The sequence below is a fragment of the Ranitomeya variabilis genome, chromosome 4 (genome assembly GCF_051348905.1).
Source record: "Ranitomeya variabilis isolate aRanVar5 chromosome 4, aRanVar5.hap1, whole genome shotgun sequence".
Classification (NCBI taxonomy): domain Eukaryota; kingdom Metazoa; phylum Chordata; class Amphibia; order Anura; family Dendrobatidae; genus Ranitomeya; species Ranitomeya variabilis.
In genome coordinates this window covers 584,788,613-584,802,581 of record NC_135235.1, presented here as the reverse complement: position 1 = coordinate 584,802,581, position 13,969 = coordinate 584,788,613, and the positions used below count along the sequence as shown (strand labels likewise).

General features: G+C 47.1%; 1 protein-coding gene across 2 annotated transcripts in view; it reads left to right on the top strand.

Moving 5' to 3' along the window:
- LOC143765900 (bactericidal permeability-increasing protein-like) overlaps positions 1-13,969 on the top strand; it is a 56,800-nt gene that overhangs the window by 22,997 nt on the left and 19,834 nt on the right. For both annotated transcript variants that reach the window (XM_077253085.1, XM_077253083.1), the window contains exons 6-12: positions 6,791-6,854; positions 6,927-6,987; positions 7,200-7,291; positions 7,363-7,539; positions 9,719-9,778; positions 10,008-10,178; positions 10,253-10,320. In XM_077253085.1, the coding sequence (XP_077109200.1) occupies positions 6,791-6,854; positions 6,927-6,987; positions 7,200-7,291; positions 7,363-7,539; positions 9,719-9,778; positions 10,008-10,178; positions 10,253-10,320 (693 nt within the window). The remainder of the gene's footprint in view (positions 1-6,790; positions 6,855-6,926; positions 6,988-7,199; positions 7,292-7,362; positions 7,540-9,718; positions 9,779-10,007; positions 10,179-10,252; positions 10,321-13,969) is intronic.

The window sequence follows — 13,969 nt, the reverse complement described above, 5'->3', positions numbered from 1 at the left end:
AGCATAATCGACAATAACGTCTTCCTCCACCTTCCCCTGTTCCTAAATCAATTATAAATCCCCGTCCTCCCATCCCAATCCCCACACCCCTCATTGTCCTACTCCCTCCGCATCCCATTATATCCCTCTCCCCCACCCCCATGATTGCCTTCTTCACCACCTCCACTATTGCTTTCTTGCTTTCTCCCCACCACCCCATTATTGCCCATTCCAACACCTCCATCATTGCCTCCTCCCCATCACCCCATCATTACCCATTCCATTATTTCCTCCTCCCCCACGACCCCCATTATTGCCCATTCACCACCTCCATCATTTCCTCCTCCCCCAACACCCCTATCATTGCCCTCTCCATCAATCCAATTGTTGCCTTCTGCCCCATCACCCCCATCATTGCCCTCTCTGTCACCCCAATCAATGCTCTCTGCCCCATCAATGCCCTTTCTGTCAACCCAATTATTGCCTTCTGCCCAATCACCCCCATCATTGCCCTCTCCTACACCTACACACACAGCACCATTCACCTCTCTGCATACACACACCACCATTCACCTCTTTGCATTCACACACGCAGCACCATTCACCTCTCTGCATATATATACAGTCATGGCCAAAAGTATTCACACCCCTGCAATTCTGTCAGATAATACTCAGTTTCTTCCTGAAAATGATTGCAAACACAAATTCTTTGGTATTATTATCTTCATTTAATTTGTCTTAAATGAAAAAACACAAAAGAGAATGAAGCAAAAAGCAAAACATTGATCATTTCACACTAAACTCCAAAAATGGGCCAGACAAAAGTATTGGCACCCTCAGCCTAATACTTGGTTGCACAACCTTTAGCCAAAATAACTGCGACCAACCGCTTCCGGTAACCATCAATGAGTTTCTTACAATGCTCTGCTGGAATTTTAGACCATTCTTCTTTGGCAAACTGCTCCAGGTCCCTGATATTTGAAGGGTGCCTTCTCCAAACTGCCATTTTTAGATCTCTCCACAGGTGTTCTATGGGATTCAGGTCTGGACTCATTGCTGGCCACCTTAGAAGTCTCCAGTGCTTTATCTTAAACCATTTTCTAGTGCTTTTTGAAGTGTGTTTTGGGTCATTGTCCTGCTGGAAGACCCATGACCTCTGAGGGAGACCCAGCTTTCTCAGACTGGGCCCTACATTATGCTGCAAAATTTGTTGGTAGTCTTCAGACTTCATAATGCCATGTACAATGTCAAGCAGTCCAGTGCCAGAGGCAGCAAAGCAACCCCAAAACATCAGGGAACCTCCGCCATGTTTGACTGTAGGGACCGTGTTTTTTTTCTTTGAATGCCTCTTTTTTTTCTCCTGTAAACTCTATGTTGATGCCTTTGCCCAAAAAGCTCTACTTTTGTCTCATCTGACCAGAAAACATTCTTCCAAAACGTTTTAGGCTTTTTCAGGTAAGTTTTGGCAAACTCCAGCCTGGCTTTTTATGTCTCGGGGTAAGAAGTGGGGTCTTCCTGGGTCTCTTACCATACAGTCCCTTTTCATTCAGACGCCGACGGATAGTACGGGTTGACACTGTTGTACCCTTGGACTGCAGGGCAGCTTGAACTTGTTTGGATGTTAGTTGAGGTTCTTTATCCAACATCCGCACAATCTTGCGTTGAAATCTCTTGTCAATTTTTCTTTTCCATCCACATCTTGGGAGGTTATCCACAGTGCCATGGGCTTTAAACTTCTTGATGACACTGCGCACGGTAGACACAGGAACATTCAGGTCTTTGGAGATGGACTTGTAGCCTTGAGATTGCTCATGCTTCCTCACAATTTGGTTTCTCAAGTCCTTAGGGCAGTCTCACACGTCCAGATAATTCCGGTACCGGAAAAAATCGGTACCGGAGTTATCCGTGTCCGTGTGCCCGTGAGCTCACGTAGGCCATACGTGCGGCACACGTGTGCCGCCCGTGTGCCGAGTGGGTACCACACGGAGCGTGCAGGAGACAGCGCTAAAGTTTAGCGCTGTCCCCTGCATCGTGCTGAAGCCGCGATTCATATCTTCTGTGCAGCAGCGTTTGCTGCATAGAAGATATGAATAATAGTGTTTAAAAGAAAGATCTATGTGTCCGCCGCCCCCCCACCCCCTGTGCGCCCCCCCGCTGTCCTGAAAATACTCACCCGCTTCCCTCGTTGGCTGTCGCTGCTTCCTGTCCTGACCGTGCCTTCTACTGTATGCGGTCACGTGGGGCCGCTCATTTACAGTCATGAATAGGCGGCTCCACCCCTCTGGGAGGTGGAGCCGCCTATTCATGACTGTAAATGAGCGGCCCCACGTGACCGCATACAGTAGAAGCCGCGGCCAGGACAGGAAGCAGCGACAGCCAACGAGGGAAGCGGGTGAGTATTTTCAGGACAGCGGAGGTGCGCACAGGGGGTGGGGGGGCGGCGGACACATAGATCTTTCTTTTAAACACTATTATTCATATCTTCTATGCAGCAAACGCTGCTGCACAGAAGATATGAATGGCGGCTTCAGCACCATGTGGGGGGGACAGCGCTTACTGGAGCACTGTCTCCTGCACGCCACAGGGACTGCACACGGAGACCGTCCGTGTGCGGTCCGTGTTTTACACGGACCTATTGACTTTAATGGGTCCGTGTAATACGTGCGCTCCCACGAACACTGACATGTCTCCGTGTTTGGCACACGGAGACACGGTCCGCAAAAAATCAATGACATCTGCACAGATGCATTGATTTTAATGGGTCTACGTGTGTCAGTGTCTCTGGTACGTGAGGAAACTGTCACCTCACGTACTGGAGACACTGACGTGTGAAACCGGCCTTAAGACAGTTCTTTGGTCTTCTTTCTTTTCTCCATGCTCAATGTGGTACACGCAAGGACACAGGACAGAGGTTGAGTCAACTTTAATCCATGTCAACTGGCTGCAAGTGTGATTTAGTTATTTCCAACACCTGTTAGGTGCCACAGGTAAGTTACAGGTGCTGTTAATTACACAAATTAGAGAAGCATCACATGATTTTTCGAACAGTGCCAATACTTTTGTCCACCCCCTTTTTTATGTTTGGTGTGGAATTTTATCCAATTTGGCTTTAAAACAATTCTTTTTGTGTTTTTTAATTTAAGACAAATTAAATGAAGATAATAATACCAAACAATTTGTGTTTGCAATCATTTTCAGGAAGAAACGGAGTATTATCTGACAGAATTGCAGGGGTGTGAATACTTTTGGCCATGACTGTATATACACACACACACACCACCATTCACCTCTCTGCATTCACACACACACACACACACACACACACACACACCTCTCTGCATATATATACACACACACACACACACACACACACAGTACCATTCACCTCTCTGCATATATATACATACCCACACACAGCACCATTCACCTCTCTGCATAGACACACAGCACCATTCACCTCTCTGCATAGACACACAGCACCATTCACCTCTCTGCATACACACAAAGCACCATTCACCTCTCTGCATAGACACAAACCACCATTCACCTCTCTGCATTCACACACACACACAGCACCATTCACCTCTCTGCATAGACACACAGCACCATTCACCTCTCTGCATACACACACACACAGCACCATTCACTTCTCTGCATATACACACACACACACAAAGCACCATTCACCTCCCTGCATAGACACACCGCACCATTCACCTCTCTGCATTCACACATACACATGCATATAGACACACACACACCATTCACCTCTCTGCATATATATATATGTATATACACACACACAGCACCATTCACCTCTCTGCATATAGACACACACACCATTCACCTCTCTGCATATATATATATATATATATATATATACACACACACACAGCACCATTCACCTCTCTGCATACACACACACACCATTCACCTCTCTGCATATATATATATATATATATATATATATATATATATATATACACACACACAGCACCATTCACCTCTCTGCATATATACACACACAGCACCATTCACCTCTCTGCATACACACACAGCACCATTCACCTCTCTGCATACACACACACCACCATTCACCTCTCTACATAGACACACAGCACCATTCACCTCTCTGCATATATACACACACACAGCACCATTCACCTCTCTGCATACATACACACACAGCACCATTCACCTCTCTGCATACACACACACCACCATTCACCTCTCTGCATACACACACACCACCATTCACCTCTCTACATAGACACACAGCACCATTCACCTCTCTGCATACATACACACACAGCACCATTCACCTCTCTGCATACATACACACACAGCACCATTCACCTCTCTGCATACACACACACACACACACACACACACACACACACCACCATTCACCTCTCTGCATACATACACACACAGCACCATTCACCTCTCTGCATACATACACACACACACACACAGCACCATTCACCTCCCTGCATAGACACACCGCACCATTCACCTCTCTGCATTCACACATACACATGCATATAGACACACACACACCATTCACCTCTCTGCATATATATATATGTATATACACACACACACCACCATTCACCTCTCTGCATACACACACACCACCATTCACCTCTCTACATAGACACACAGCACCATTCACCTCTCTGCATATATACACACACACAGCACCATTCACCTCTCTGCATACATACACACACAGCACCATTCACCTCTCTGCATACACACACACCACCATTCACCTCTCTGCATACACACACACCACCATTCACCTCTCTACATAGACACACAGCACCATTCACCTCTCTGCATATATACACACACACAGCACCATTCACCTCTCTGCATACATACACACACAGCACCATTCACCTCTCTGCATACACACACACACACACACACACACACACACACACACACACACACACACACACACACACACCACCATTCACCTCTCTGCATACATACACACACAGCACCATTCACCTCTCTGCATACATACACACACACACACACAGCACCATTCACCTCTCTGCACACACACACACACTTCACGTCACCTCTGCACATGGTATTCTGAAGCGCACCATCGCCGGCACCTTTCTGTCTCGCACAGCCGCGGCGCTGAATGATGATGTCATTCAGCAGCTGCTGTGTGAGTCATAACAGCTCCAGATCCAGGCTGGCGGGCATGCTGGGACTTCTGCTCCCTCGGGTATATGTCGCCAGCTTGTACTCTGTCCTCCCAGTTATACAGCAGACGTCTCGTCCTCGTTGCTTCATATCCATACACCCCCCACCTCGGGGACGGACGCCCGCTCCTCACCTGCATCGGACTGCGCGGCTGGCCCCTGGGGGACCCGGTTGTGCTTGTGGTTGCCATGGTGTCGGGAGCAGCCGCGCAAACGGGCCTCTAAATTTCCCGGGATCTTGTGGCCCCGCCCCCCACAATGCGCCGAGGATTGTGGGAGGATCGTTCAGTCAGCACTCGCACTGCAGCAAGAAATGGCAGGAAGTGAGAGCGAGACGGATCCATGTTGCAGGCAGCGGAGTGCATGGATTGCTCCCTGCCACCGCACATGAGGGCAATCTGGCCAGGGGCCCCCCGGAGCCTCGGGGCCGGATATACTGGCCAGATTGCCCTCATTATTAGCCCCCTGCAAGGGCCCTCCGGAGCCTCTGGGCCCCGATGCAGCAGCACTGGTTGAACCGGCGGTGTGTCCGCCCATGATCTCATATCTATCTCATGTCTTTCAAATATCTATCATCTATCTCATATCTATCTATGATACATGAACAGAGTGTTTTGCAGTTTGTAGGTCTTTTGCTGATACCTGCGACTTCAGGTTCTTTCCGGCCTCTTTCAGGATTGCCATTTGTGCTCCTGTGGTAATTTTAACAGGACAGCTACTCAAAGGGAGAAGTGTGGGTCCTGATTTTTCTCCATTTGGAGACGATTAATCTAATCATGAATTGATGTACAGCCAGGTCTTTGGCATTGCTCCATAGCATTTTACAGATGTATGCCTCCCTACATGGGTATCTGCAACATAAAAAAGCTCACTGTCGGAATGTAGCCTTAAGATGTTCAAAGAGCCCATTAACACGAGAACATAGTCATGTAAGCCATTGACGATACAATCCAAATAAGTGACCTGTACAAGATGGGAGACAAGTATTTACTTAGGAGAAGGATCATGTAATAAATCATGCGAACATTTAACCTCTTAGATAATTGGGAGCCCACCAGCAATATTGAACCAACAATTATTTAAGCAGCAATTATTTTTTTGGGTCGCCTTTTCGATTTCATACACAATGAACGAGCATTTATGCACATATCGTTCGGTCACTCAACCAATTTACCCTACAGATTTATTGTGAATGATAAAGGATTGTCTGCTCATAAAAACGTTCTTTAACAGTGTCTGACTAGGGGTATTGTTCATCCTATACTTTCTTGAAAGAACAGATTTTTAGCAGTAACCAGAGTTTTTCTGTCTTTAATTTAATGGTCAAAGAATCTATAAAATCCATTGTGCGCCTGTAATTTCACCTCCTTAATTGAAATACATTTTGCCATTTAACTATGGAAGAAATTTATATCAGACAGGTTCACTTACTTTTTCTTCGTGAGCTGTGACTGTGACTTAGATTGTATCTAAGTCACAATTAAAAACAAACACAATCTGACCAATTTTTTTGTAGTGATCAATGCATGAATATGGGTAGTTCCAATGGGGTTCACTTAGTTTCTTGAAACTCTACCTATCCATAGGTGGCTACTTAACATGTTTAAAGACTCAATATTGGGCCCCATTCATGATGCTCTACACACACAGGTAAGAACATGGATGCTCACGCCAGGGTCAGGGTAGATGAAGAATTCTTCATGACTACTTTGTTTCCTTTAGATTTGTCCAGAGTTTTCAAAAGCGGTTCAATATATGGAGGAAATTCTGAGCAAATTACCAGGTAATCAGTCTGCAACGACACCCACCTGTACAGTCCACTGCCCCAGTTGATGTGCCCCATCAGGGAGGGATGTCCTCTTGTGTCCTCCCATATTTCTATGTACTCATGCCCTCTATATGGGTAGAACGGCAGAACTAAATGGAAGACTGACACAGATCTTACAGTATATAATAAAGTAATACAATATAATGCCACCTTGTTTATATCTGCAGTTTCCTTACTAGTGGACCAGGTTTCCATATTTGAGGTCTCATTGCTGGGTCCTCCACCCATCACAGAAAATAGCTTTGATCTCCTGGTGAAAGTAAGTGATATGTTGGATGGGTCAGTGGCCAGTGAACATATGGCCCCATTATTACTTGTCTTTCCCACTAGGGCGAATTTGAGGGTCGGTATCAGCACTGGGATCTACCGTTTCCTCCCGTGAAGCTGGTCCTGCCAGATGTCGACTCCCGCATGCTGCTCCTGGCGTTGTCCGAGATCACAGCAAACTCTGCCGGATTTGTGCACTATAAGGCGGGGGTACTAGGGATTAACGTCACTGATGACATGGTAAGCAGAGGTGCCTCATACTATGAAACAGATGTCCAATTTCCTGAAAGACCAAACCCCTAAGCAAATACAGACCCCAAGACCAGACCCCTAACCAAATCAGACTTTAGGCAGGCACCCTTAATAAATATAGGCTCCAGACGAGACCGTCTAGGCAAATATAAACCCCAAACCAAGCCCCCTGAATACTGCGCTCAGACCCAAGCTCTTAAGCAAATATAGACCGTAGACCAGATCACAAAATAAATACAGACCCCAGACCAGATCCTTAAGGCCCCGTCTCACATAGCGAGATCGCTAGCGAGATCGCTGCTGAGTCACAAGTTTTGTGACGCAACAGCGACCTCAGTAGCGATCTCGCTATGTGTGACACGTACCAGCGATCAGGCCCCTGCTGTGAGATCGCTGGTCGTGTTGGAATGGCCTGGACCTTTTTTCGGTCGTTGAGGTCCCGCTGACATCGCTGAATCGGTGTGTGTGACACCGATCCAGCGATGTCTTCACTGGTAACCAGGGTAAACATCGGGTTACTAAGCGCAGGGCCGCGCTTAGTAACCCGATGTTTACCCTGGTTACCAGCGTAAATGTAAAAAAAACCAAACAGTACATACTCACCATCTGATGTCCGTCAGGTCCCTTGCCGTCTGCTTCCTGCTCTGACTGAGATCCGGCCGTACAGTGAGAGCACAGCACAGCAGTGACGTCACCGCTGCGCTCTGCTCTCACTGTACGGCGGGACTCAGTCAGAGCAGGAAGCAGACGGCAAGGGACCTGACGGACATCAGATGGTGAGTATGTAGTGTTTGTTTTTTTTGGTAACCAGGGTAAACATCGGGTTACTAAGCGCGGCCCTGCACTTAGTAACCCGATGTTTACCCTGGTTACCCGGGTGCTGCAGGGGGACTTCGGCATCGTTGAAGACAGTTTCAACGATGCCGAAGTCGTTCCCCTGATCGTTGGTCGCTGGAGAGAGCTGTCTGTGTGACAGCTCCCCAGCGACCACACAACGACTTACCAACGATCACGGCCAGGTCGTATCGCTGGTCGTGATCGTTGGTAAATCGCTATGTGAGACGGGGCCTTAAAGCAAATATAGACCCCAGTTGAGAACTTCTAAGCAAATACAAAGCACAATCTAGGACCCCTAAATAAATTCGGATCCCGGACCATCTAAATAAATACAGACCTCCTGCTAGACCACTTAAATAAATACAGACCCTAAACCAGAGCTCTGAAACAAATACAGACCTCAGACCAGACCCATAACGGAATCAGACTTTGGGCAGGCACCTTAAAGAAATACAGACCTCAGAAAATACCTTATAAGCAAATATATGAAACCCAAACTAGGCCCCATAAGCAAATACATACCTCAGAGGAGACTTCCTAAGCAAATTATGACCCCAAGCAAGATTTCCTAACCCAAATATAGACCCCACCCTACACCCCGAAGCAAATACAGACCCAAGTGGAGGACTACTAAACAAACGCAAAGCCCAAACCCGATCACCTAAATAAATACACTCTCTAAACCTAAGGTCCTAAACAAATTCAGACCCTAGACCAGACCCCTAACTAAATCAGGCACCTTGAATATATTCTCCCCTAAAAACAAATTTAGACACAGATGAAACCCCTAAAATTATTTAGAATCCAGAACAGACCGCGTAAACTAATACAGACCCAGACTAGATCCCATAAATGAATTAGACTCTAGGCCAGACCACTTTAACAAATGTGGTCTCCAACTCTTGAAGAATATCTAACACAGGGCAGGAGATGGGTGGAGAGTTCTGTAGAAACTTGGCTAATCAGAATCGACATTTACTGGAATTTTTTATGTTTCGGGAGGGAATTGTCTGCGACGTGATGAGAAGGATTACTATTAGTGATGAGCGAGTGTACTCGTTGCTCGGGTGACCTCCAAGTATTTATGACTGCTCGGAGATTTAGTTTTCATCGCGGCAGCTGAATGATTTACAGCTACTAGCCAGGCTGAGTATATGTTGGGGTTGCCTGGTTGATAGGGAACCCCCACGTGTAATCAAGCAGGCTAGTAGCTGTAAATCATTCAGCTGCCGCGATGAAAACTAAATCTCCGAGCACTAAAAAATACTCGGACGTCACCCGAGCAACGAGTACACTCGCTCATCACTAATTACTATTGCTCTGGTTTTAGATCCCGAAGCAATCTCCTCTCCGCCTGAATGTGAAGAGTCTCGCCATGTTTGTGCCGGAGGTAAGAGTCTCCTGTGAATCTGCTCAATATTGGATGTGGCAATTCCATGACAATCATTGATTGTGACTTACTAACCAAATGACATTGTGTAAGTGGATGTACACACAGTGTTTTTTTATTTTATTTCTGGTTTTTTTTCGGCAGCAAAAACGCTGCGTTGGTAGTACCAACAAAGTGTATGAGATCCCAAAAATCTTTTAAACTACAGTGTCTCCCCCTTCATCCACAGCTCCCCAAATGTTTCCCGGACTCCCCGCCACTTGTCCTCCAGGTCTCTGCCCGATCAGCCCCATCCGTTAGCTGCCAGCTGGACTCTCTAACAGTGCAGGTGTCTGCAGAGATCCAGGCATTTGCCGTGTATCCGAACCAGACGCGGTTCCCAGTTTTCCAGATGCAGGCCGTGAGTTGCTGTTTGGAGAGATGATGTGAGTCTTACTAATGATCCATGTAATGATCCTAGTATTCTCTGCACAGGACTCAGAGACTGCAGTAAATGTGATCTTATCTGAAGAAACAGTGGGAGCAACTATATCCATAAAGAAGTATGTAGCCAAAAATCAATATTAGTCAAAAACCAAATTCTAACCTTGCAAATTTCATTTACCAACTTCTTTAAAGGGTAAGCCTACATTTAAACACCTTTAAAAAGGTAATTTTATTTTTAAATCCACTACATCCTGTATTATACTCCAGAGCTGCACTCACTATTCTGCTGGTGCAGTCACTGTGTACATACATTACATTACTTGTCCTGCCCTGATCCTGAGTTATATCCTGTATTATACTCCACAGCTGCACTCACTATTCTGCTGGTGGAGTCACTGTGTACATACATTACTTGTCCTGCTCTGATCCTGAGTTATATCCTGTAGATCTTTTATTATAAAAATGAAAAACATAACAATAATAGCAGAAAATATAACAAAAATATTAGCCAGAAAATAATCAGTATACTGAACACTGGTCCAGCCGCTCATTCTCTCCTCTCACACATATTATACAGTATATACAGAACAATAACTTCAGGTCCGGTCACCAAACAAAATAATAATAACAAATAAAATAAACAATGGAAAACAAAGACTATATACATGAATTATTTTTTTTTTTTTTTTTTTTTTTTTAGTTTTAAATAAAATAACTACAAATTAAACAAATACATACAATACTACAAGCTATCCTCCATTCCCAACCCCCCGCACTGACCTGAGAGCTGGTCCTGCGTCTCATGCCTCAGTCCATGTCCACGTCCATAGGCCAGATCAGGCAGTGCCAGTTTTTCCCCCAAACAACCCGGTGTCCCATAGTCCCACAAGATAATCCCACCTCCCCCCTTTTCCCACCACCCAACCTAACACCTACACCCAAATCTATATCCCCATTTTTTTTACAATATATATGGAGCGCCCCCACACCGCCGCAGGGCCGAGGGGTACCCGGAGCCGGGCCTCTGGGATCTCAGTCCTGGGGTTGTCACGGTGGCTAGACCCGGTCCGTGGCCCTGTCTGTCAGTGGGGGACGTCCGTTGCAAATAGGTGCTGTTAACGGTGGTGTAGCGGTGCAGTTGTGGGGTGCAGGTCGCGGTAAATAACGAGGACACCAGGTTGCAGTCTCTTTACCTCTTTACTGGAGATCTCTCGGTCCTCAGTCCGGAATCCGGTCCACCAGGCTGCGCAAGTCCGGCCGGTCCAATGGCACTTCCAGAGTTCTCCTCACAGGTGGAAATCAGTGCCTTCCTTCTTAGCGCTTTGTGTTGTAGTCCTTCCCTGCTGTGCTCACGGAAAGTGACCCCACAACTGTTGTGTCTGTTTCTTAAGTTCCCTCACAACTCGATTAACTGATCTTCTGCTAATCTTCCGTCCCTTCCTGATGTTACAGTAAGAACGGCACCCGTTTGTCAGGTAGGCCTGGAGTTCTTCCGGGACCCTAGAGACGCCCCTCTCCCGCAATTGCCCCCCAAGACTTCATAGGTGATATGTGGTAGACAGCCCGCCTGAGACTGACTGTCCTGCCGCTGTTTGGAGTATGGCTTAAAGCTGTATATTATTCCACTCCCTCGGCGTTCCGGCCACCGGTAATGCGCCTCAGCAAGGTGCTGCCTCTTTCAACAAAATCCCTGCTGGTATTCTCCTTCTGCTTGATTTCGTTTCTCACTCAGCACAATCTATCTCGCTTCTAATCCTTTCTTAGGGCACCGCCGCTATTCTGAGCAGGCACGGTCCCGTTACGTTCTTTCAATGCCAAGCCTCTGCCAGGATCCCACCCCTGGCAGAGACCCTACTGTCTCTTCCTCCACAACACCCTCTCTCACTAGGTGTTGCTTCGTTCGTTCCAGTCAGCTTTCTCTACTAACTTCCTGCCTGACCCCCAGTTTACCCACTATGGTGGGGAGTGGCCTAATGAATAGCACCCTTAGCTCCCCCCGGAGGCCCAGCTGTGAAACATATTGGTGTCTGTGATACCTGATTGGAGGAACTCCTTCAGTGCCATCGAACGCACCATGGCTCCCCTTAGTGGCGGAGCCACAGTACTGCAACGACCAGGACTCTGGGGCGCTGCACTCCCCCCTGGTTAAACACAGTACTCCGGGACTGGGAAGAAAACAACAATACAGGTTAGCAAAAAGACATACAAATTTGTTGAGTGCAAAACAATAAGCATACTTGAACAGGCTTCCCTTTATGGGAGGTGAGGACACTTTAACGTTACAAAACATAATCAAATATCATAGCAACAGGCTACAATTAACTCTCATTACCCAACCAGGTATTCTACTAAGTGCAAATGCTGGAACAATAAATTAACATTGCCTTTCAATTTGAGAGCATGGAGCACACTCTGCTTGGCTCCTATAAGGACTCACTCACTAACCCCTACGGGTCTACTTTCTGTCCTTAGTAACGAACTAACTTTCTATGGGGACGCAGGGTTTACCTTCTATCCTCACATTCGTTATTACTTCTTTACTTTCAGTTAAATGGAACTCTACATCTACCCCTACGGGCTTTCTGCATCTTTCTCTCCAAAGAACATTATCTAGGTTTCACATTTTAAACAAATTAAACACACATAACTTTTCCATGAAAAACAGTTACATTTCCTTCAAAGCATTATCTCGACATTACTGTTCCAAAACAGTATCACTTTCAAGTTCAATTCTAACCTCCCCTTTAAGAGAAGATCAAGTCTTTCTGAGGTAGCTCTTCTTCTCAGCCTACCAGTCCATGCAAAGGCTCCGGAATGGTATCTTCGCAAAATGTCTTTAAACAAAACCAGTAGGAAGCACCTTTAAGAAGGTGCAAACTATTTACAAGAAAGTTCAAATCATGCACAGTCCATGATTTCGCAGTTTGTGTAACTTTGTGCAAAACTTCAAGAAAACAACAATAGTGACCCCGGGTCAACAAAGGGGTCACCTTTTTAAAGTTTACCCTGGACGGGTTTAGCAGCAACTTAAAGAACAAACAGTAACTATTTACATTTTAGAAGCAATAAAATCTTACTGGGGTTCTGCGGAAGGCGACCTCTTATCCGGCCTCACCAGGCCAACAGATCGCACCGGTGAGCCAGGACGCCGTTCCGGTCCCAGTAACGATAAAATCCCTCGCCGGGAGGTCCTCCTTGTCGGCAGGTGCACCCGTCCCTCCGGGGCACGGCGAGGCCGAGCTTCTCGCGATTCCTCGGGGCCGGGTCCTGCTGCCTTCCCTACGGGATTATCTCCTTCCGGTGCTTCCGCCGCAGCCTGGAGGGCGACGCATCGTTGGACACCTCGGGCGAACCAGCCCGTCTCTCCAGTGCCCCTTCTCCACCTCGTGTAGGTGACGGCGTCTCCCGGCTCCAGGTCACGATCGAACCTTCCGCTGCAAGGCTCCACCTCCTCCCGGTCCACGCGGATCTGCAGCGGCTCTCCAATTTCCTGGATCACCCCTCTTCCATACCGGGGGTTGAAGGCCACCACCACACCCCAGTGTGAGGACGGAATCTCCGGAACACTAATCAAATTAACTTGCTCCGCCTGGGGCCGGCTCCGCCACTCTGCCATAAGACGCCGTAAGTGCTCAGCATCCGGCATGATTTTCAGGCCCGGTGCGGGTAGCGTACCTTCCGCCGCGGCCGGGTAAGCAGCAACAGGAGACAACTTGATCTCGGTGGGCTGGCCCACCCAGGTGAGGGCACGGGCATCAGCCTTCA